The sequence below is a fragment of the Meleagris gallopavo genome, chromosome 1 (genome assembly GCF_905368555.1).
Source record: "Meleagris gallopavo chromosome 1, MGAL_WU_HG_1.1, whole genome shotgun sequence".
NCBI classification, from domain to species: Eukaryota; Metazoa; Chordata; class Aves; order Galliformes; family Phasianidae; genus Meleagris; species Meleagris gallopavo.
In genome coordinates, this window is record NC_139404.1 from 120,063,923 (window position 1) to 120,089,285 (window position 25,363).

The 25,363-nt window shown below is 41.6% G+C and overlaps 1 protein-coding gene across 1 annotated transcript; it reads left to right on the forward strand.

Annotated features, from left to right (window-relative positions):
• The first annotated feature begins 311 nt into the window (after positions 1-311).
• Positions 312-14,051, forward strand: ASB9 (ankyrin repeat and SOCS box containing 9). Its single transcript, XM_010725313.3, has 7 exons — positions 312-692; positions 5,811-5,890; positions 6,991-7,098; positions 7,333-7,483; positions 8,043-8,177; positions 9,527-9,718; positions 12,383-14,051. Exons 1-7 carry the CDS (start codon positions 599-601, stop codon positions 12,505-12,507), a joined length of 885 nt encoding a protein of 294 aa, XP_010723615.1. The 5' UTR covers positions 312-598; the 3' UTR covers positions 12,508-14,051.
• The last annotated feature ends 11,312 nt before the right edge of the window (positions 14,052-25,363 follow it).

A 25,363-nucleotide genomic window follows, 5' to 3' on the forward strand; every position in this document is an offset into this window, starting at 1 on the left:
ACCGCCGCGCGGCAGGAATTCGGTTCTCACTCCTTGCGGGGATTCCGGCTGCTGGGATGGGACGGTGGGCTCACACGGGGCACTGCTGGGAGAGCAGAAAGCCCAGCACGGTGCCTGCAAACCGCTCGCCTGGGAGTGGTGCGGATAGCACCGGTGTCTCCCTGAGTTTTCTTTGCAAATCCCCCGCAGGCAGAGTTTGCTCAACTAGTTGAACTGGCTCTTTCTCTCTTTTTTTTTTTTTTTTTTTGGCAAACCAAGAATTTCCTTCCTGATAAAAACAGCCGGCCAGCTCCCCGATTGGGCGCGGGGTTGGGGAGGATATGACATCAGGCACATCTCTCGCTTCGTGTAGTGTGGTCTGCCTGATCACTGGCTGCTTACCAGCACGGCCAGGGAGGTGTTTCCCTAACTCCAGCCCAGGTACTTAAGTTTCTGCACAAAGCGGTGCAGCACCAGTCCCAGCCTGCGGCCGGCTCTGTTGCGCTCATCTGCTGGGCAGATCGCTCCTGCACGCGGAGGCTCGTCGTGAACGATGGAATTTGAACTCCTTAGAGTGACCGTGAAGTGAGAAAACAGACGCTGGACAGACGGGGCTGAGATGGATGAGGAGGGAATGAATCAAAACGGCAGCAAGTCGCAAGGAGCAGGAGGCCAGGTGCCTGCAACGACTCCATCAGAGGTGCTGATGAGGGGTGAGTAAGGCTCCTGCCTCTGCCCTCACGTCTGCAGGCAGCGGGAGCGGGCAGGGTCAGGCTGCAAAGGCACGCTTCTATCGAAGTTACACTTCAGTGCAGATCAGCAGCCACGTCCCCGTGCTCTTGCACTCCAAAAGGGATTTGAATAAGTTGTCCATACTCGATGTTGATTTCTCTTGTGGTTGTTTTTTTTTTTTTTTTTTTCTGGTGCATCACAGTGAAAATGTCAGATTCTGTAGTGAAGTTCATGCAAGCAGAAACAAATGCAGTAATTGAACTACAGCAAAGTAAAAAAGAGATTGCAGTGTGGCATATTGAACTTCGATTGGTACCAGCTCAGCGCTGGCTCAGTTCCTCTTTTCTTTTTCTTTCCTTCCTTTTTTTTTTTTTTTCCCCTTTCCTTCCTCCTTCCTTCCCTCCTATGCCTCCTCTGTTTTTTATCTGCTTTCTATTTCTCTTTTTTCTTTTATCTGCTTTTACTTTGTTGTTTTTTTTTTTTTCCCTATTTTTCCTTGTTTTTCTTCTTTTTTTTTTTTTTTCCCTTCCTCTTTTCTTTTTAACTTTCTTATTCTTTCCAATCAGCAGGCCCAAATGCCCTTGTCCAGGCCCAGCCATTCACCCATGCAGGTTCTTCCACAATGGCTACGGCACTATGGTCAGCTGTGACCAAAGCTGTTGTGGTCAGTGGTGAAGTTATTCAAATAAATGGCCTCACTGTGATTGTTGCTCTGTTGGCTGGCCCAGAGCCATTGAAAATATGACATGGTGACCGACCAAGGACAAAGAATTTATACAGCAACTTAGCTTGTAATGTTCCCTGCACCCCCATTTCTGAGACACCATTCCTTCAGTTCATGGTCAGTGAAGTGGGATCATGGAGGGAAATCAAGATAACATGACTTCACAGTGTCCTTCCTCTTTTCCAGGGCTATTGAGAACACTCCTATTCTTACCACATAGAAAAATAGGACACTGAAAAATAAACAGAGGCAAACTACAGCATAAAGATGATCAGTAGGTTGGCTGCGTTGTCTGCTGCTCCTCGTGTGTGTTTGTGTGTGTGCGTGCACTGAGGCTAGGGTGGGAGGGAAGGGATGGCAATGTCATTACACAGTGTGAACCAAACCCAGTTCACATGGGAGATGAGCTCTGCCAAAATGGAGTCTGGGAGGGAGGGAGCCTACGGGCAGCATGGGTGGCTCAGTCTGTTGGGTGCTGGAGCTCAGCATGTTCCTCTTTTGCCTGCCTGTCAATAAGCTCTGCTGATGGCTTGCAACAGGAATGTTTTTGGCTACATATATCATGGGTATTAGGTGAAAGCCTTCAAATATGAAAAATACCATTCATAGTATTGTTATACATAATGCCGTAGGCTTATGTATATGTAAATGTATATGCAAGAGCATGCCTCAGCTGAAAGAATTTTAGAGTCCCTTGTGAGCTGCACTGTGTGAAGTTACCATGAAAGGAAAGCAACTCAGGGAGTCACTGAGTGACTGACACCCTCCTCATGATCAGAGACTGGAAAAATATGCTTTCAGCCTCCAGTGCAGAATGAATGCTCTTCTGGAAACGTGCTGCAAGCACATCCACAGGCAGCAGTCAAAGCTTGGTTGTTCGTAGTGCAGTTACTGGTATAAGGCTCCCTCTATACCTGCCCTGCCAGCATTCAAGGGCCCAGGTGGATGCAGTGCAATCAAGTAGGACCAGAGGTTTCATGTAACCTCTGGGTTGGCTGCAGTTTTCAGCGATGAAAGGGGAGCTGGATGGCCCCATGCCACAAAAAACCAGTGGGTTTTGGATGCTGAAAGCCATGAGGCCTGACAGAGGTTGCTTGTGGATGAAGGTGCAGGGAAATTTCAAATATGGCTTAACAGGCTCATTTCTCCATGAGAGAGTAATTGTACATATTTTCGGGAAGCAGAAATTTGCATTGCTGTGGTGGTACGTGCAGTGAATGCAACTGTGCCAACTGTGTACACTGGACTTTCTCTACATGTACTGCTCTGATGGCAAAATATTTCAAGAACTTTCTCAAATGTCACTATTTGAGAATTTAAGAAGTCTAGGGATAGTTAGCATTGACACTTATTTAGGCTTTAATCAGATGCCTGTATATGATAATAACAGTGATAATTTATATTACTGATATTGTATCTGCTGTGCCATGCAGTCAACAGAACCTTTCACCCTCTATTCACAATGTACCCAAGGTGATCTTAAAGCTATCTTAGGTCTCCACTTCCTTTTAGGATAAAGGACCCAGTCCTGCCTAGTACAGGATGCCCAACCGGATTAGGACATCCTTGCATATACCCCTTTTATTTTCCACTGACCCTTATCTTTGACATTTTTGCTGGTCAGTCTTCTAATTCACTGTTAAGAATTCATGAAATTAGAAGTTAATCGTCATTCCAGAGACAACTATGGTCTGGTTTGGAGTCTTAATGGAAACTTGTTTTTTCCTCAAGAAAACACTGAGTTGGATGGATAAGGACTGCATGTGGATAGAGCAGACCTTGCATCCCCCTCTTTGTCACCAAAACAATGACACGATGATACAACATCATGGTAGTTCATACAAAATGCTACCTGTATTTGACCAAAAAGAGATCAAGCACTGCTCAGAAAACTTGTTCTTCAATCTAGATCTCTGGAACTCTTGTAAACGTTTCCTTGCAACTCATTAACATCTGGCAACAGCATTGGTAACACCATGGCACTGGTCCACAGTTAACACTGGCAGGATGGGTAAGAAAGACAGCATGGTGGAGCATGGTGTAGCCACTGCAATGCATGCCTGGTAGAGGTGAGCTTAGTTCAAGATAAGAGAAATAAAGTTTTGTCTGCCAGTATACTACCATCTGCATTATAAAAAGCTTCACAAAATCAAGGGTCTTTGCTTAGTGATGTCTTTGGGGTTTGGTTTTCCCTTGGTCTTATCGCTGCTGATTTGAGCCTTCTCACAGAACTACTCAAAACAGCACGATGAGGGTCACTGAAAAAGCATAGGAAAATGTTAGACAGTAACCTTAGTACACACAATGCACTGGCATTCCTGAGGTGTTTAATGCAAACAAGCAGAGATGCTTTGCACTTTGGAAAATGAGATATTTAATTTTACACAGGTGAATGTAATTTAATAAGCACCATTTGATACACATTACTTTTAAAGCACAGCTATTTTAGTCAGTTAATAATACTGTGCTTTAATAACTGTACCATGGTTTTGCTGCCGTTATCAGATGACATATCCTTATGAGATTACAACCATAGCTTCTGGAAATTGCTTTCCACTTGCTAAGGCCAAAGAATGGTTATGAACTTACTGCAAGTACAAGTTGTGGTATATAGCCCATGGAACTCAGGAGGAGGCAGGCAGAAGGTGGGTGAAATGCCCTCTGGAAATGCTTATTTGCCTTCCTAGGAGCACCTGGGCTATTAACATAGACCAGACATTGAGTTTTGAGGCAATTAATACTGAAGGAGGTAAATCTCTCCCAGAGGGATTAGCATACTCTGGTGGCCCTGAGCCATAAACTTGTAATGCTAAAGGGCCCCTCTGTTAGTATTTGGATGGCCATCAGTACTGCATTGGTTTGTTTCGTTGTGTTAAAACAAAGAACAGATATAGCAGCTATGGAAATGAAGTGTAAAGTATTTCCTCAGATATTCCTTTATATTAAGCTGCAACTTGAGGAAAGGTATATCCTGTAAAATGCATCAAATAATGTTTTTGCCTGTCAAATAAATCTTTCAGAAAAGCACTCTACATGACTTAACAGGTTTGTTACCAAATATAATCATAAAGGTTCCCTCCCATACCTCCTTCATTCAATCAGAACTATGCTGACTCATTTCCAGAAATTATTTTTGGCATGTGGTATTTTTCTGAACATCAGTTTTGAAATATCAAGATTACTTCAAAGTAAGAGTTAGAATTCTGTTTCTGATGCAAACCTTTTTTAGTTTCCTAAACCATATGCCATAGTGCCCTTATGTCAGTCTTTTGCATAAGAGAAAATATGGTTGTTTTTTTTTTGTTTTATACAGGCACCTAGAATATTAATACTTTTAGCATAGTTGTAGGAATACTTTCCTTACGACATACCTAAGTAAAATTACTCCCTTTGTGACCTGGGCTTGTGTCCTTACTACCATTCAGTGGGTATCCCATTCCCTGCACTGTCTCTTGGAGAAATGGAGGGATCATGTGCTGAGGCACAAGTAGATCTCAGGGTCGGTGTCCCATACTGCTGAGGAGTCTCATTTGCTTCAGCATCAGAGAGCAAGTCATTTGCAAGCCCTCTTGCTCTCGCTCTTTTGCCTTGGCCCAGTGAGGCTGAGCAGCAAAAGATCACTCAGTCTGCATGTCCTTAGAGTGAAATCATGTCTCTTTCTTAAAGAAAAACCTTTCTGGAAATACAGTGTTTTTCACCAAATCTGCTTCACCTAAAGCTGAGTGCTTTCTTTCTTCCACTAAATGTTCAAGCATGAAAACTAAAATCTAAGGCAGGCCCTTCCCTTGAGCTTTCATCTACATTTGCTTTTTATGGCTTCCACAGTGCCAACAATATAGCTATTATTTAAAATGCACCACCACAGAGACTGACACTAGACTGAAAACTGAGACACAAAATCAACAGGTAACACAATTTGTCTCCCTGTACTTTGGTACTGTCTCTAGTTACATATTGTTGAATCGAGCCCATCTCTGAGCAGGGGTGAATGACTGAGCAGCTGTACCCTTTCCAAAGCATGCTCCTTTTGAGCTAATTGTTAAAGCGTAATGAGCTTGTGAAAACAAAGGCACTGGAAATAATTCAAACCAAGAGACAAGCTCAGTCAGAACAAGGTGGTGTTCTGTAAATCATTCTCTTGTCCTCTGAATGGGAACACAGCTGCTCAGCACTAACATCAGATGAATTAAAAACACACCCAGAGTGAACCCATCCTGTTTTTTCACTCCCTCCCTGCAGCCTCTCCAAGAAAAGCTTGGTGGTTCAAGTAATAAATTAGAGGAGAGGATTACTGGTTCACACAGTTGAAGTAAAGTACACTGATGAAACAGTCCATGGAATTGTTAGACATTTTCCTGTCTTTCTCTTTGTGCAGACTTTGTTTCAGACTGGTCTCCTTTACATGATGCATCTATCCATGGGCGTCTGCTTGCTCTGAAGAAGCTCATCAACCAGGTATTGCTCTGCCAAGTCAATATGATCTCTACTGGGTTTGTTCAGTTGCTGAGTGCAGTCTATGTTTTACTCTGAAACATCCAGGGTGAGGAAGTCACATTGACCGAAATGCAGTGAAGTCTATGCGTAACATATTTTTTGCTACGCTTCTTTGCCTTACACAAACTCTGCACGCTAACCTGAAGGCCTGCATCATGGTTTGCAGATAACAAGACCCCAGCTGCTCTCCCTGTGGGCAGCTGCAGGGCTCATTCTACAGCTCCTGTGCCCATGACCAGCACTTGGTGCCTTTGGTGGGGGCAGCTCCAGACACAGACAAGACTCCAATTGAGGCTTCAGTTCAGGCTCCCAGACATCTGTTTCTGGTGCTCTTCGAAGTACTTAAAGGCCCTGCTCCTCCCAAAGAAGAACACAGCTGGGGAGAAGAAATTTCTGAACCTCACTGCTCCGTTCCCTCAAAATTATTGGATTTAGCCAGTGGAGGAAAGAGAATAGTTACTGGAAACTCTTTCACCTTAAACTTCTGGATCACAAAGACTGATAGAAAAGATCCTGTGGTAGAGTCAATTCAATGGTTTCTAAGAAAGAAGCCAACTTTTCTTCAAAAGTGCCATAATCCAAAGAAAGTATATCAAATGTGTATCTCAAAAGTACTTCTGAGTTTGTTCCATTCAAACAGTCACAGACTGGAGGTCAGAGACATGAGCAGACATGTAAACAAGAGGCAGGCATGACCCTGTTGAGAGCTCTAATCTTGTTTATTTCAGAGTTTGTTAGCTGTTAGTGGTGTTAGTTTGTTAGATGTAGTAGAAGTAAAACAAAGCAGAATGCCTAGAAGGATCTCTGCATTGTTCTGTTGGACAGTTGGTTGACCACAGCTGTCTGTATTGATTAGTGATGTGTAAAAGGCATGACCTCTGATATGATGTGCCACTGTCTGTTCCAGCTGAAGCAGCACAGACTCTTTCATTGCTTACCTAGTAACTCCAAGCAGTTGAGAAAGTTGTGATTAAATAAATCTTCAAGGATCATTATGGAAGGGTGGTGGGTTGTCGTTTATTTGTTTTGTAGTTGGCTGTAATGTTATTTTCTTTCATCAGGGGAGTGATGTTAATCTTGTTACTGCAGACCATGTGTCTCCTCTCCATGAAGCCTGCTTAGGTGGTCATGCTGCTTGTGCCAATTTCCTATTAAAGCATGGTGCTAAGGTAAGTGCATCATGGACAAGATATTTTCTCCAGTGTTAACATGTTTTATCATGACAATTTAATGCTAGATCATAGATGATTTAGTTCCAACCCCCCTGCTGTTGTCTGGGACGCTTCCTATTAGACCAAGTTGCCAAAATTCTCATCCAACCTGGCCTTGAACACCTCCAGTGATGGGACATCCACAACTTCTCTGGGCAACCTGTTCCAGTGTTGTTTTTATTCTTCCCCCAGGTGAATGGGGTTACTGTTGACTGGCACACTCCTTTGTTCAGTGCATGTGTCAGTGGCAGTGTGGCTTGTTTGAATTTACTGCTGCAACATGGGGCCAACCTGCACCCGCCCTGTGACTTGGCATCCCCCATCCATGAAGCTGCTAAGAGAGGTAACCTCATGGGTGTCAGCACTGTTTTATATCTTGCTAGAAGTTTGGGGAAGTAGAAGAGAGAGGTAAAGAAGATCTTCATGATTTAGGCCAGGAATTGTTCCTTCCTTCTTACTCTCATCACAAGTGTTGCAGTTGCTCCCACCCCTGGTGCTAACCAAGGGCCAATTATTGCTGCTCTCAGGGCCTCTGGGATCATGTGGTGACCCCTGGAAGGGGATGCACTGTCCAAATCAGCTGCCTGTTACATAGAAATCCAAGAGAGTTGTCTGATCATCTTCAAAAGCAGAAGAGAAATTGAGCATGATTCATCTCATCTTCAGTAGATATCTGTAATGAGTCAGATATAATGCAGGGGCTTTAGCATATTTTCAAACTGGATTTGCAGTTCCTGTTTTTCTGATTGAAAACTCTGGAGTAAGGATAGTGGATCAAAGTATTACAGTCACCTCTTGACAAAACAATGAATCTTTGCCAAATCACACTTCTCTATCAGAGAATTTGGACTGTTGCAAAATGCCTGATATCTGCGAGTTGATTCTGCCTTTATCCCTTTTAGGTCATGTGCAATGTGTTGAGCTCCTCACATCCCATGGGATGAATATAGATCACAACATCAACCATCTGGGTACTCCGCTTTATGTAGCTTGTGAGAACCAGCAAGTGGACTGTGCCAGAAAGCTACTTGAGTCAGGTAAAAGGAAAAGTAAAGGATGGTGTATTTTCCTTCCCTGTAATGTCTGTCTTTGCAGCAAAGATTTAGAGAAATTCCTACTCTGGGACCTGGAGAAGTTTTTTCTCAATGGCAGTCCTGTGCTAAAGAGGGGAGCAGGGTAAACAGGACCTTCTTGACTAGGAAATGAGCTTTACAACTCCCAACAAAGTGGTGGGTCATCCTGGATTTCATGCTACCAGTAGTGCCTAGAACAACACCATCCTCTCCAGTGTCCATGTATTTGTGCTGCTGAAGCTATTTGAAGAGAGTAGCAAGATACTTCCTTTTTTCTTCCATCCTCTTAACAGAAATGACTAAACAATTTTTACATACTTCTTTTGCAAATGTTTTAATTCTTAGAAAGTTCATAAAATGTCTGAAACATTTCCAACGTGGAGGAAAAACATTCAGCACTGTATGCTTCTCCTCTGATAAATCCAACTACAAATCTAACCACTTGGATAACTACACAAGGCCATTTCTTACCTATGGCAGTGCATCTCTTCTAACAAAGAGGGGCTGCATAACAAAATATAGCCACATAGCTCACACAGAAATGGTGGACCAACCAAACTCCTTTGAAAAAAAGACACATTTAGATGACATTATGCATGATTTAGCACAATGATCTTTTTCTAAATAAATCAAATATAGATTAAGAATTCACTTTTGCCTATTATTTTTTGTTTTTTGCCTTTTGTCTTTGCTGCCTACTGTTTATAGGAAAATGTGCTTTAAAAATGTTATAAAGAGTTTTGAATTGGTTCTGCAGTTCACATGTTTTGAAAGACATTAGCTCAGGACAACAGACTGAGGAGCACTTCGGGATCAGAGAGTGCTTACATTCTCCACTGTTAAGGGCCTCAAAACTTTTCCATCTTCACATTTTTTTCCTGAGCAGGCTTGGTAACTCAGCACCTAGAAATCAGCTTAAGCCTCTGTTATGGAGCAGGGTGTAATCTTGCATGCATTTTAAAGTAATGGTGAGTTGGGATACAGAGCAAATTAGATCCATAGGTGGAACTACTCTTTTGTGAGACTTCAAGAAGTTTGTGGGCTGGACTGTGTGTGAAAGACTTCCTTGTGCACTGATCCCTTGGGATCATTTTCACAACTTCACTGCTTCACAGCCAGTACAAGTAGTCCGTATGCAAATTGAGTACAAGTAGTCCGTATGCAAATTGTGGGACCAAGACCTAAAGGACAGGAATCCACCGCTAGGTGAATGCTACAGTATTTACGGATTGTTCAGAGAAATTGCAGCTACTGCAGGAAGTGGAAATAAGCTCCGGTGTAGTCATTATTCCTTGTCATCTCTTCATATTCAGGTGCAAACGTAAACAGCGGCAAGGGCCTGGAGTCCCCACTGCACGCCGCTGCCAGGAGCTGCAGTGTAGAGCTGGTGATGCTGCTGATTGACTTCGGAGCAGACATTTGGGCAAAGAATGCTGAAAGCAAAAGGCCGATGGAACTGGTTCCACCTGGCAGCCCTTTGGGTCTACTGTTCCTGCAGAAAGAAGGTGTCTCTTAGCACTTGTTTTTTTCCTTCACATGGGACGCTATAGGGAAAAATCATACAAAGTGCTGCACAAGGCTGTAGTATTCTGTACTCTTAGTTCTACAAAACAGAGAATAACAAAGACTACCTGAATTTGCTGATATTTGGACACTGTCTCCTTCTGTGTCAGAGTATAGTGGTGATAACAGTATTGACTACCCATCTTTTGACCAACAGGCCTGTGAACACTGCATCAGGGAGAAAGGGTAAAAAAATTCTCTTGAGTCTGGGATGGGAATAAAGCCAGAAATGTTGTCTGGAGCATGCCAACAAATGTGAACAGAAAATCAACTCTGATGAGAGTTGTGTTTATCTGGTGAACACTAGGACTAGGATCCTCAATTTTTACAGTGTGCCAACTTTTAGACACATGCCAAATACTGCATACATTAAAAATTACAACACTGATCTTCTAGTTGATTGGTATTTACTTTTATTTTGGGGACAAAATGTTGTGTAGGTGCAGAAGTATCTTTAAAATGAGACTATATTCATTGTTTTGTGGGAATTAAGGAAAACTACACAAGCATGATATAGTGAATACATTATATATACACTAGATTTTCTTGGAAGGCCAATGTTATGTACTGTGTAATCCCAAAGTATCAAGCTGTAGGGTTAAACCTTAGAAGTGCTTATTTAGAACATGCAAATGAAATTGTTCCAGGTCTATGTTGTTTGACTGGTTACGAATACTTTGATGAATGAGGGAGATGCATTTTACTTACTATTCTTGAGGGAAATTAGAATAAATTCTTTAGTGTTGGAGTTCTTGTGTTCTTCTTTAGGTGCTGTGTTCTTCTTTAGGTGCTCTCATTCACTCAGTAAGCTACACAAAGTAATAAATAATCTGTATTTTCATTATTTTAAACAAATTACTGACCCACAATTCTACTAAGTGTAGACATGGTTATTGTCATAAACAGATTTACACCAAGGAATAATAAAGTGATGAATCAGGCCCTTCGTGGAAATGTAATATGAAAATAATAATGTGGAAACAACTGTGCTGTGCGTATTATGTATGTGCAGCAGACATTTGGTTTCCCAGCCTAATCTATGGTGCACAGAGTGGTGATCTTTTCAAACTCAAATCCCTGTTGCATGAGCCTTGTGACTCCTGAGGCACCACATGTGTCCTGTTTATTTGAGATAAAAAAACATCCCAGGCAAACCTGTGGAGCTGTCACGAAAACTGCCATGGTTGAGCTAAGGGTTTGGGCAGAAAGGATCTTTTCTAAGCAAAATTCAGCAATTGAAGTTAGAAATGATGAATGTTTGCAGGGTATTTTGCAGCTGACTGGTGTTTTTCTGATGTTCTCCAACATATCTTTTCCTGAGTAGGGTGATATCTGATGGGCAGCCAATGTCTGACTCCTGGGGCTGTTGAATGGTTGCGGCCCAGGAGAGGGGTGTGCACATTGCATCCTCTGATTTTGCAGGGATCAGAATCCTCATGGCCCCTACAGCTCCTCATGGGCCCCATTGCTCGTCACAGGCCTCATAGTTCCTTACCGGCCTCATAGGTCCAGCACACAAACCTTGTACCTCTCTCCCTGTGCACACCACCACATGCCATGCTGGCATTGCAGCAGGGTCCAACATGTGCAGCAAGGGACTACCTAACAACCCAAATATGGTTTCTGAATGGTTTTGAAGAGCTTGCTTGCACCTGCTTTTTCTGCTGCAGTCTCTCCTCACCACACTTCATTTCTCCACCTCAGCTTCTCTGCTTACCACTATCTTATCCACTCACTCATGGCTGCTGGTACTGACACTGTCTCCTCCCATCTCCCTCTTGCTTTCTACAGTTTCTTATCATCTCCTCCACATGCATGACATCCAACCCTTCATTTGTACTCACTGCTTGCTTGCATTTGCAAGCCTGCCCATAACAGGGGGATTGAAACTCAATGCTCTTTAAAGTTCCTTCCAACCAAAGCCATTCGATGATTCTGTGATCTGCCCTAAAATACATCTCCTTTTCCTCTGGAAGACCCTCACTGTTCTCAGTGCTGGTCTACTCCACATGCAGCACAGGGCTGTGCAAGTGATAGGTTGAGATCTGAACAGTGACGGGTGCTGCCATCAAAAGCACTGCACAGTATCTACCCTTTCATGAAAAGGATAAGCCTCCCAAATAAGCCCTTAATGTCATTATACTTAAATAAAGGGATTGAAAATAGCACTAGATTCTTCAGCATGGTTTGTATTTATCAGCGCGGGACTGGTTAATCAGAAAGGCTTAAATAAGGATTATGTAGCATTTCTTTTGCTATGTGTTTGTCACTGTTATGAAATAAGTTTCAAACAGTGGGCTGCAATCCTGGATCTCAATGAAGGTCTGTGGGGGAAGACTTTGAAGGAAGCATCAATCATCTCTTCAAAAACAACACAAGCTGTTTAACACTTGTGCAAGTTAAAAAGGGAAGGAATGATTCTGTTAATGCTTATTATGGGTGTGTCATGACAGAGAGTGATGAGGCTTGAACTGAATGGTAGGTTGACATCCTTTGGTGGATGTAGGCATGGCTTTCCACTGCCAAGTGTGCTGGGGGCTGCACGTCCGTGGTGGGCCTTGGGGAGATAAAGCCATATGCGTAACATGTCTCCTGTCTCTCTCCAGGGCCGCTGTCCTTGATGCAGCTTTGTCGCTTGTGCATCAGGAGGTGCTTTGGACACAAGCAGCATCAGAAAATAACTGGCCTTCTCCTCCCTGAAGAGCTGAAACATTTTCTTCTTCATGTTTAAGCCTTTCAAGTACAAAATGGTGCCTTAATAGCACAGCAAGGTTTGTTGAAGAAAAATTTCTCACCAGTAGTGTTACCAGCACCTGCAGTGTTGATCTGTGATAGCTACTGATCGCTGGTAAAGCCCTGGGTCTGAGAAACATGGGAACAACCAACTTGCTGAGTCCTCAGCATCACCCCCAGCTGAACAGTGACTTGAAAAGGAACTATTCTGCATGGCTGTACTGTAGAGCATAGAAATGTGTCTCAAGAGCCTCCTAGAAGCGACAGGAAATGAGCACCACCTTTTGAGATAGACCTCTTGATTTTCTGAATCCTGGCACAGTTTCACAAGGCTCATGGCTGACAAAACCTTACAAAGAAAGTACATATCTCAGCGCAGCATGAGCAGCACTTTATGTATGTTTAAGGATAGCTGTTTTTTTTTCAGCAAACAGATTTAGTGCTGCCATCTGGGAGGGCTGTATCCACACCACCATAAGAGTAAGGAAAGGGAACTCAACCTACTTGCAAAGTTGGACAACACAACTGCTGGATACGTGTCTGGTATGAGAGGTTAATTTTTGTGCTGATCAGACACAGAAAGAAGTTCTGTTGGTCTGTGGACACTAACTTGTACCCTAATGGGACAAAATGACAAGCACAGATAGGTCCTTAAGTTCCCTTGTTATGGGACACGGACCCCTAGAAATCTTCACTCACCTGACTCAGTTCATCACACATTATCTGAACTATATAAACATTCACTGGCTGCTTTAAAATGTCCATCTCTACTCTTTCCCTCCTATTGAAGGAGAAAAATAGAATTTGTCTTTACATTCTGAAAAAAAAATGTTTATTATGGATGGATCCTTCTAAAGTCTGTATCTTGCATAAGCTGAATCTCTGTTAAACAGGCAGGGAACAGACAGCTAACCTAGTGCTTAACTTTCTGAAGATTAATGTTAAGCGTGAAGAATCCCTGCTTTGGTGACTGAAAGCTGAAAATCCATCTTATTACATTTTAGATCAATAAATATATTTTTTTCCTACTAGTTTAATCAGTTACCTTTAAGCATCTTATTTTGTTACTTTATCCGAGTAATGTTAATAACAGGATAAAATTGATCAGAGAAGGTGGTGAGGGCATTGCTTCTAGATTGCTTTTCATCTGGAAATTCCATACCTTAACTTTGCTTCCTTGAATCCCTCAGATCATGCATAATTAGGATGAATTCTGTTTGCTCAGTTTGTATCATCTCAGTATATTTGCTTATTTATTTTAATATAAATTGTGATCAACACTGGCGAATTACATCTTTATACATCAGCACTTACGCAGTTATAAACTGTAAAAGCTGTACAAGATGCATACCAAATAAGCTAAATACAGATGAGGTTTGGATGTTTCTGTGTTTGAAACCAAATATAATACAGGATTTGAAAGACTGTATGAATATATTTTATCAGATTTTTTGCTATTATTTTGCTAGCAGTTAAATGGCTATCAACACACAATTGTATGTGACATTAGTTAAAAAATAAATGGCTTATATTCTGTTTCGATTTTCTTTCATTTTTTAAAAATGATAAAATGAATACTGCCTGATGCTGTGGATCTTTGGGCTGAACTCTGATTATTTATGATGGTGTCTACAGGGTAGTAGCATAGAGAGTTTTTCCTAAATAGATATATAGTAAAGCTGAGACTAAGATGCAGACACTTTTCAAATCTTGCCCTTTGCTGATGTTTGAATTTGACATTTGCAATTATTTTTTTACTCATTTGAGGGTTACTGAATAGCAGTATGAGATTTCACAGAGTAGGAAAAGATGAACTTAAGATGGTCACCACCTTCAGTTCACATTTTTTAGTGACTTACATCAGATTATTTCTTCTGTCTTGTAGGCAAGAGGCACATGTAATGATCAGGGTGCCCTTGTGTGTGCCTACACAACTGAAGAATTATTTACTGTAGGTAAGCATGTGGAAATCTCTCTGCAACCTGACATCCAAGAGACGTCTCCCAGCAGTGAATGTGTGCACCATAGGTCTGGAGAAGGATGGGAAGGCAGTAATTCCCTCTTTTTTTGATGTGTCACCAGGTATGCCCATAGAGACCAGCTTAAAGAGAGATAACAGTGCTAGCAATTTGCTTTATAAGGTACTATTTCAGCTCCATATGAAAATTGTTGAACTAAGTTAACACCTTCATAAAAGAACACAACTAATTTAAATGAGAAACTTCTACTTTGGTTCATTTAAAGGTGGTTGATACTAGTTGTAACATTGCTTTGGTTCCCCAGCAGTTACTAGGTGGACCAGCACCAAACTACAACTTGGTTTTTGTTCTGCAGTTGTGTTGAAAGGGTACCCAGTTTCTCTTCCCATTTTTAGCCCTTTCATTTTTTTTTTCTCTCTTAACTGGAAAAAAACAGACATCTTAATCTTAAACTTAATATAAAACTTAGGAGTGTATGCAGAGAATGTCACAGGGAAAATCCCTAGAGGGATGAGGGGCCCAAGGGGCTTGTCAGTACTCAGGGATCACTTCCTTCTAGATCAGGAGTAATGCATCCCAACAAAAAAATAAGATAGACATAAATGCCAGAAGGCCTGCACAGATGACCAAGAAGCTTCTGGCCAAACTCAAACACGAACACAAGAAGAAAGCAGAGAGTGAAAGCAAGGACGAGTAACATAGGAAGAATACAGAGACATTGTCTAAGCAGCCAGGGATCAAGCTATCAGGCTAGAGCCTAGATAGAATTTATTACGTTCAGGAATATAATGGGCATAAAGAAGGCTTCTGCAAGCACCTCAGTTACAGAATGAAGACTACAAAAAATGTGGGTCCTCTCCTGAAGAGAAGGGAGACTTAATTACCCAAGAAAGTAGAAAGCTCTAAGGAAGTGAATGCCTTTTTTGCCCAGACTTTATCAGTAAGACTGGCCTTTGGGAATCCCAGAGCCCAAGATAAATGGTTGGAGCAGGGAGGACATGTCTTTGGAAGAAAAGAGCAGGTCAGGGAATACTTGAACAGACTGGACATCCACGAGTCCGTGGGCTGGGCTGTAACACAGGGACCAATATCGGATCTACTCCTATTTATCATCTTCATCAACAATCTGAAGGATGAGTTAGAGTGCACCCACAGTAAAACTGTGGATTACATGAACCTTTTTTAGCAGAGATGTTGGACTAGATTATCTCCAGAGGTCCCTTCCAATGTCCATGATTTTGTGATTCTGTGAAGGCCACATTAGAGCTTTTAGGTATTTAAAAACTTATAAAAAAGATGAAGAACAACTTTTTACACAGTCTGATAGTGACAGGACCGGGGGAATGGTTTTAAACTAAAACAGGTTAGATTTAGATCAGACAGTAGGAAGAACTTATTTTTTAGTTTAAAACCATTCCCCCTGGTCCTGTCACTTAACCATTCTGTGGTTCTGTGATTCTGTCCTTTTGAGTCTCCACTGACATTCTTTTCAAGATGACATTTTAATTTACTAGTTCAGCAAAATAGGACTGACTCACTGCAAAACAGCAGATTAGCAGTGCTAGAATAGAGACAACAGAAAAAGCTTTTATCCTTAAACATGGGATGTACTAAATTCCCCTCAGCACTCATGTCTCTGAGCACCCCAAGTCCAGGACTGGATGCTGCTGAAGCCATTTTTTCTTGATTAATTCATACAATGTCTCTGTCAAAACAGAGACTGCCTTACCCTGCGGTCACAGCCAATGCCCTGCTGGCTTTGAATAAATGTTCCTGGGAGCTATTTCTCTGCATATTGCGTGATTATTTGTCATTCTTTGATACATTGCTCATCTCACTGCTCTGAGGGATGGAGCACTTTCACACACACAGGCAACATCTGATGCAAAAGGATGCTTTGGGGAGTCCACTTTTCTTTAAAATGACAGCAGTGAGCTATTGCTGCAAAGACAAATGTTCCACGTATCCCCACTTGGCAGGGTACCCTTATTATAGCTCTCAGTGAGTGTTTGGATAGTACAGCCAGACCACACCTGGGCTGTGTAACCAAGCAGCAAGATTTTGTTTCTTTTCTAGGTCAGATGAAGCCTTTATTTTTCTGATCAAGCACTATTCGGATTTTTAAAGTGTTTGAAAATCATTAATCATCACAATGAGAAAAACAAGCTTAGACTCATGGCTTTCTCATTTGTGAAGTAAAATTGGGTTTATATTCGGTCAGCTGTCTCACTTCACAAATTCAACTGTGGAATCTCTGCTAGCTCTGGGGTTTTTGAAATCCCTAGAGCTTTCTAAGGCCTGAAAAAATGCAGCAGTCACAGAGTAGCTCTGTCTCATGCTGACTGAATCCCGAGGGTTCATACAGACCCTGTAAAATATTATAAACACGATAAATATAGGATTGCAGTGCACATTTTATTAACTTGTTTTGGGGAATGGGAGTTGTGTTGTTTTGTCTCTGATGATCTGATTGTCCTCACACAAGAACAGTCTGCGCTGCGAGGTTGCGCTTGGATTAAATTGTCCAGTACCCATTTGCCGCCCTTGGAGCTGCTGTGATGAGTCACCCTTGTGCATGACTCCTTAGGTGCTGTTCCAGTGAGTGCCAGGACTGGGGCTGGCAAACCTTTTATTCAAACTGTTTATACATACTTTTTCTATAAGCTGATGAGTGGCACATCTGTCTTCTTAAGTCTCTTCAACAAGAACTACAGGCTTTCCCTTCAGTAATAATTACTTTCACTTTCATGGATTTGGAATGGGCAACAAATGCACTTCTGCTCCTGAGCTAATTAGTCGCAGTGCGTGCAAGGTGCAAGCATCTCCCAACTTCCTTGAATTTAAGTCTATTAATTCATCCCATAGAGAAGGCAAAGCACTCCTCAGGCCCTGGGAGCGTTCTCCTCTTTGCTCACTGACCACTGGAGGGGCAGAGCAGGAGACAATTTCTGTGCTCTGAGCTCCCAGACATTTTTTAGCAAGCTAGACATTCTACCCTAAACCTCTTTCTGGAAAAGCAAAGATGAGGAAAAAAAAATTCTCTATTCAAAACTACAGTTAATTTTACTAATTCTGAAACTAGAAAGTAAATGAAAACAACCCCAAACTGTTCAATGCAAGTGAAGATAATCACTGTTCTTTTTCTTTCAGAAACAGTGGAAAAAACATGCAAAATATTATACTCCAGTTGTACTATTCTTGGGACATATTCTGGGGAAAATATTGGGACACAGCTATTCCTGGATATTGAAACATAAAACTTTTAGCAGCTATAGAGGCAAATTCAAATTCCCTCATAGGAAATAATACATTCAATCTTTGCTCACTCAGGTGAAGTAGATCCTTCTCTTTCTTTGTGAATCCAACTGCTCTCTCTCCCCCAGCTTATCCAGTAAGACTGGCTTGAGTTCACTGATAGTGCCTTGATAGGTAAGAGCATAGGAGTAGGTGTTCAGAGCAGGGCCTTCGTGAGTCAGAGTCTGATGACTGTGGAAGTGACAAAGGGAGGGCATTTGCCCAGACATAGAATCATAGAATTGCTCAGGTTGGAAAAGACCTCAAAGATCATCAAGTCCAACCACAATCTAACCATGCTACCCTAACTAACAACCCTCCACTAAATCATGTCCCTGAGCACCACATCCAAATGGTTTTTAAACACATCCAGGGATGGTGACTCAACCACCTCCCTGGGGAGCCTATTCCAGTGCGTAACAAGCCTTTCTCTAAGGAAGTTTTTATGATATACAACCTAAACTTACCCTGGCACAACTTGAGGCCATTTCCCCTCGTCCTGTCACTTGTCACCAGTGAGAAGAGACCCATCTTGTTATCCATGTACATTTTCAGCATCTGTTGGACTTTTTTAAAAAGAGCTGTAGCTCTGCCGCATGTTCTATGTATGGTTAATAGCCCCCATTTGTTTTGCAGGAGTCTCCAGCTGATTTTATCTGGTGGTCACTAACTCCTGTACTGTATAAGGAAACAGTTGTTCCTTGTTCTCTCCTTGGTACCCCCTTAATTGTTCTCTGTCATCCTACTCAGATATCTTCCTTCTTCCCGGAGGCCAAAGACTTTCAAGCCTCTTTAGCTACACAGAAGCTATGTGACAAAAAACACTGTGATTGTATTAGTAAATAAAGTATCCTCCCAACACTCTCCCACAAAAATGGCCGGTGCTATCTGCTGGCTGCTTTCCTTGCATGCCCTGTAGTATTTCTCAGATATTTCACAGCAGCCGAAACATGGGCTGATGGGCTTTGCTGGCTGCTGCCAACCATTCAGCTTGAGCCAGTAGGTGGCAATGCTGGCACACGGCATTTTTTCCCCCTCTTTCTTTCTTTCTTTCTTTTCTTTCTTTCTTTCTTTTTCTTTCTTTCTTTCTTTTCTTTCTTTCTTTCTTCTTCTTTCTTTCTTTCTTTCTTTCTTTCTTTCTTCTTTCTTTCTTCTTTCTTTCTTTCTTTCTTTCTTTCTTTCTTTCTTTCTTTCTTTCTTTCTTCTTTCTTTCTTTCTTTCTTTCTTTCTTTCTTCTTTCTTTCTTTCTTTCTTTCTTTCTTTCCTTCTTTCTTTCTTTCTCTCTTTCTCTTTCTTTCTTTCTTTCTTTCTTTCTTTCTTTCTTTCTTTCTTTCTTTCTTTCTTTCTTTCTTTCTTTCTTTCTTTCTCTTCTTTCTTTCTTTCTTTCTTTCTTTCTTTCTTTCTTTCTTTCTTTCTTTCTTCTTTCTTTCTTTCTTTCTTTCCTTTCTCTTTCTCTTTCTTTCTTTCTTTCTTTCTTTCTTCTTCTCTTTCTTCTTTCTTTCTTTCTTTCTTTCTTTCTTTCTTTCTTTCTTTCTTTCTTTCTTTCTTTCTTTCTTTCTTCTTTCTTTCTTTCTTCTTTCTTTCTTTCTTTCTTTCCTTCTTCTCTACCTACCTACCTACCTACCTACCTACCTACCTACCTACCTACCTACCTATCTATCTTTTATTTTCCTATCACTTCCCAGCTTTTCTATACTGATGGAAGTGAGATTCAGCATCATGCATACAACTCCTGAACTGATAAATTAATACTGCTTCGTATTTACTGTATGATTATGACTTCTACCATTCACGGATGCTATGAAGGAAAATCAGGCTGCTCTGGAAAAACTGCAGTCAGATGCTCTGGCATGGTCAAGGATCTGGCAATTCGAGGCAGCCCACAGAACTCTCAGTCCACTCAATTATTTCATTTTTAATGTAGCATTTTGTTAAATATATTTTACCACCAAAATCCATTAACACTTGACAGAAAAGTGTAAAAGCCAGAGAAGTCTAAAATGGAGCATCCTTTCCTACTGAAACGACATATAATTAATAAATTAGATACTCAAATCTGTCTCAGGGTTCAAAATGAGTACTTATAGAAGTACAATATGCTTCAGAGCCCCTTTTCTACTCTAAGGAAATAATTACAGTTGCCAGCTTCCTAATTTCATAGCCTGCCTATTAATGATTCCTAGACAGCAGCTCTAGGCAAGAGTCCTTCTTCTCATTTATTTTCTGCAAGATTGCTCCTTGGAGTCTGCTCTTAAAACACACCCAGTCCAGGGCCATTTGTTGTCACAAGCAGGACTCACTGCATCCATGCTCCATGCCATGCAGTGGCTGATTTAGGGGGATGTCTTCTTTCCATGTTTCTCTACAGTGTTTAATTTGTACTGTTTTCCACAGTTTACTCCCAGGGGTTGTGTACACTGCAGATGAGAATCTAGTTTAGATTTATTCTTAGAAATAAATGCCTTCACATACTGACTACATGTAGGCAAGGCTTTTTAAATGCAATATATGCTGTAAGTTACCATGGCAGATCTTTACTCATCCTTTTGGATAAGGCAATTTAGCAGGATGTAAGTGACTGCCTAAGATATTAATTTGCCTTGTGCAAATTGAGGCAGTTAAATAGTGCCCTCATTTCCCTGAACCACATATAGGAGCTACGTAGAATACTTTAAATATTGGTGAGAAAAATACATAGCAGGCAGGAAAGGCATCACCAACATGGTGTGTTTGTGCAGACTGCAGCTGGCTGGAGTATATAGGAAGTACAGCTCTGCCAGTAATTTATTTTATCTCCACAAAAGCCAAAAAGGAAAAGAGGCAGGAGCTCTGCTCTGCTCTCTATCACCTGCATGCCTCTGAGTTTGCTTTATTAGAAATCACCTTTGCAGCCTGAGCCCATGAGAGGTGGAGAGTTTTAACCAGCTGGGCAGAAACTGTGCACAGCACAGATGCAAGCACAGAGGAGTTTTTGGTTCATTTAATATGGGCTTCATCTTAAGTGATGTATATTTTAAGACTAAGCTCCTACTATGGCCATCCTGGAGCTGCTGTCCCCCTAGCAGCACTGATCTTTGCATGCTGGTTGATAATGCAGTACATGCAAGTGAAAAACCTCATTTCATAGTACACATCAGCCTTTGCAACTCCTTCATTTGACAGTAAGAGCATAGCATTTCGACTACTGTTTTTGGCTTCTATAGAAATGCAGATATTTTAATACAAATGGGGAGAAAAAGATGCCTCGATCTAATTTTTTGAAAATTATTTCTGTTCTCTTTTCTGATCACTGTAAACAATTTTCTCTCTAAGATTCCACTAATGCACTTACTGACTCATATCTATGGGAGCACCTTGCCTCCTTGTTCCTTATGCCAGCACATTATATGTATTTATTGCTGCATTTCTCTGAAGAAATTTCATTAACTTCTGTCATATGGTTATCCCAGAAATGTACTGTTAGTATGCAGTGCCCTATCACGCTATAGCAAAAGCAAGATCATTCAGTCTCTTAAGTTTTATTAATCTCTTTTGAACATTTAAAAATGAAAACCAGTGAAGTTACTGCAGGATTTTACCTCTTTCCATTAACAGCAAAATAAAACTAATTTCCTCCAGCTTTTTGCTTTATAGCTCAAACCTTTTTTTGAGAGCTATTATGATTGCCCACAGGCAAAACAAGTTCAGTAGAATATCAGCTGTTGAATCTCCAAAGAAATATTCGTTTGAGGGAGAACTTTGTTTGCATCATTTTGTAGTTACTTAAGAGACATTTCTTTTCCCTTAGACTCATGAAAGGTGACCATTAACATCAGTATTTTTAAAGTGCTACAAGTATGAGGCGTGAAAGTGAACACTTCTGAGGGATTTGGAAAGTATTTCTGAGAGTCCAAAAGGCAGATTAAAAGAGAAATGTTGAGAATATTACACTGGCTCAAAGCTACATTTGCATCCAAATCCAATCAAGGTTAAAAATAGAGAATAAACTTGTGTAGTTTTGGTATTTTTTAGACTCCAAACAACAGAATCACACAACTTCCCTTGACATTCAGATCCTCAAAGCTGTTTAAGGGCCATGGTATGCAAACTTTCCTTAAACCACTGTGATTCCTACTCTACCTGTTACCAACAGATTGGAGTCCTTTTGCTTTATTCAGAGCACTGTGGCTGGATGTCTCTCCCATGGAGAGAAAGGAGAGAGCAAAGCAGAAGCAGGGTCTATCTGAATTTCATCCACCACAGAGGCAAAATGATGTTTCATGTATATCCAGACCTGAGAAGTACCAGTTCAGTTGGATTACAGCTGTTTGTTTTTCTCAGGACAGCTGAGAATCTCAGGGTCCTTACTTCAAGAAAGAGTTCTTACATACATAAAGAGTCCAACGTTTTTAGTCTTCTTTACCCTGTAGGTGGACAAGGAAAGAGGGCCAACTTGCTACAGGAATCTAAGAAATTTGGCTGCTTTGTTTCATGAAGAGTTGCAGCATAGAAGTAATGGATGCTTCTCCCAGAGAAAAGATTGGAAAACTTGACAAAAATATTGGTGGAGAAATGAAAAAGAAAATAAAACAGAAACAAACTAAAACCATTTTCCATTGCTTTTTTTTTTTTTTTTTTTTGAGAAGGAATAACATTAACAGGACCATGGTCATGACATGATGCATCCTCCCACTCATCCTCTGTGTTTATAAAGAAAGCCACTGGAGGCGTGGCTGGTCATTCCTGCTCTGCACAAAAGCTTTAGCTGTTTCTCCAAAATGCATGTATTCAACCAACGTATCGCTAACTTCAAGTTGATTGGATTAATGAACTGCGTAGCACAGCCCCCTGTGTTTGGAGAGTTCTCAAGAAACAGCTGCTCCAAAATACAGTTCTCCAGTTGTTCAGAAGAAAATTAGACACTGGGAGATCACAACAGCATTACTTTTGGGACAGGTTTGGCTTCACCTCATCTCCATCTTCAGTTCAGGGCACTGACTGATGTTTGAATCCTTAGGTGCTGAGGCCCCAGCTGCAAAGTGTGTCTGTTCCCACTAGCATTAGTTGTTTTGGGTCATTAAGAGCTCTGTGAAACACAATCCTGCAGAACTGAAACCACATGGCTTTGTGGCACAGGCACATTGCTGGGTGTAATCCACAGTAATTCAATAAAAGGAGACTGATTTGAAGCTGCTCTTCTTCATATATCGTGAACCACAACTTAATGGGGAATAATATGAATCCTTACTATAAACTCTCTCCTTTTCAGGCACCTGAGGCTTTACAGCGCAACAGTCCATAACACAAGGATCTAACAGTGCAGGGACCCCAGTTGTATTTTCTATTCACGCTTCTAGAGAATACATGCTGACCCCTCTGAGGTGGGTTCTGTGGTGTCTAAGAGTGGCTGGGAAGCAGCCTGCTTCTCAATTTGAACTGGTCCCTCCTGGTCTATGCTAGCTCCCAAACCTACCCTTTTGGAGAAGGCTTCTTTTCTAACAGCTTAGCAGTATAGGAGAAAGTTTTGAGTCTGGATTTCTGGAAAGTTCCCTCTATAATATACATGTATCATAGAATCATAGAATGAATCATAGAATGGCCTGGGTTGAAAAGGACCACAATGATTATTGAGTTTCAACCCCCTGCTCTGTGCAGGGTCGCCAACCACCAGAGCAGGCTGCCCAGAGCCACATCCAGCCTGGCCTTGAATGCCTCCAGGGATGGGGCATCCACAACCTCCTTGGGCAACCTGTTCCAGTGCATCACCACCCTCTGAGTGAAAAACTTCCTCCTAATATCTAACCTAAACCTCCTCTGTCTCAGTTTAAAACCATTCCCCCTTGTCCTATCACAATCCAAAATGTATTATGCAGTAATCCTGGAGTTTCCCTCCTTTTCCTCTCTGTAAGTGCTTTAATAATTAATTATAAAGAAAAAAGCCTCTGAAATACTTTGTTCACCATTTTTCTCTTCTGCGCTTGACAAAATAGCTGCAGTTCTTGGAAAACATGTATGGTAAACCCTCTGCTTTAGAAAAACAAAAACAAAAACCCAAAAAACAATAACAACAAAAAAACAGCACAAAAGTTTTTTCCACATGCTGAGCATCTCCTGGCCTCTGTGTGGCTGGCTCTAAAATCACCAGCATCTCGTTATGCACTTTTACTCACCCGTGTGAAGACATTATAATCAGTAGAACTAAGGCTTCAGAATGAATCCCTTACAAGCTGAGTAGTGCTGGAAATAATGTTGCTCCTCTGACCCCAGATCCCTAAACTGGTGAATCCTGTAGTCTTCAAGAATGTTATAACTGTTCTTCACCAAGAAACTGTGTCGTCACTGCAGACATAGGTGTAGTAATGTGGTTCTTTCTCATTGTATTAGCTCCTAGCCTCATTTATTGTAGGCTACTTGAGCCATGTCCTGATGAAGGTTTATAATTACCTCCAGCACTCTTCCCTGAGGCTGATCACTGATGTGACCGCCTACCTGACAAGCACTGTCATGGTTTTATGATTTTTGTTATTGGTATTCCACATCAAAACATCATATAAAGCACTGGTTAAAGAGTTAAAGAGTTAATGTTCCACTTCTGTGGACTGCCCATTTTTCCAAATACCTGGCTCTCAGAAGAGAAGAACTACATACCCCAGAGGGTATGCAGGGGTATTATATATTGTGTTATAATGTGCTATCTTGCATTCCGATATCACCTTAGTAAATTAACTTTCCTCCTCATGTCATTGCTGCTTTACTGTTTTTAGGCCCAGCTCCCATCCATCTCCCTTCCCTTCCCCTTTTCCTCCTGGGAAAATGGACCCCCTTCTTTGGTCCGTGGGTCCCCTGCTCCATTAGTCACAGAAGCGGGCCAAACTGGCCCATAAACCATTGACTGTACTCAGCCTGATGAGGCAGCATCTCAAATACTGTGTTTGGTTTTGGTTCCCTCACTACAGGAAAGATACTGAGGTCCTGGAACATGTCCAGAGAAAGGCAATGAAGCTGTGAGGGGTCTGGAGCACAAGTCTTATGGGGAGTGGCTGAGAGAACTGGGATTGTTCAGTCTAGAGGAGGCTCAGGGGTGACCTTATTGCTCTCTATGACTACCTGGAGGGAGTGTGGTGAGCTGAGGGTTGGCCTCTTCTCTCATGAAACTAGCAATAGGACTTGAGGGAATCGCCTCAAGTTGATTAAATTGTCCAGCACCCATTTGCCGCCCTTGGAGCTGCTGTGATGAGTCACCCTTGTGCATGACTCCTTAGGTGCTGTTCCAGTGAGTGCCAGGACTGGAGCTGGCAAACCTTTTATTCAAACTGTTTATACATACTTTTTCTATAAGCTGATGAGTGGCACATCTGTCTTCTTAAGTCTCTTCAACAAGAACTACAGGCTTTCCCTGTGCCAGGTGAGATTCAGGTTGGATGTTATAAAATACTACTCCAAGACAGTGAGGAACTGGAACAGGCTGCACAGAGGTGGTAAAATCACCAACCCTGGAGGTGTTCAAGGAAAGTTTAGATGTTGTGATGAGATATAGTTTAGTGGAAACATTGGTGATAGCTGGATGGTTGGACTGGATGATTTTGAAGGTCTTTTCCAACC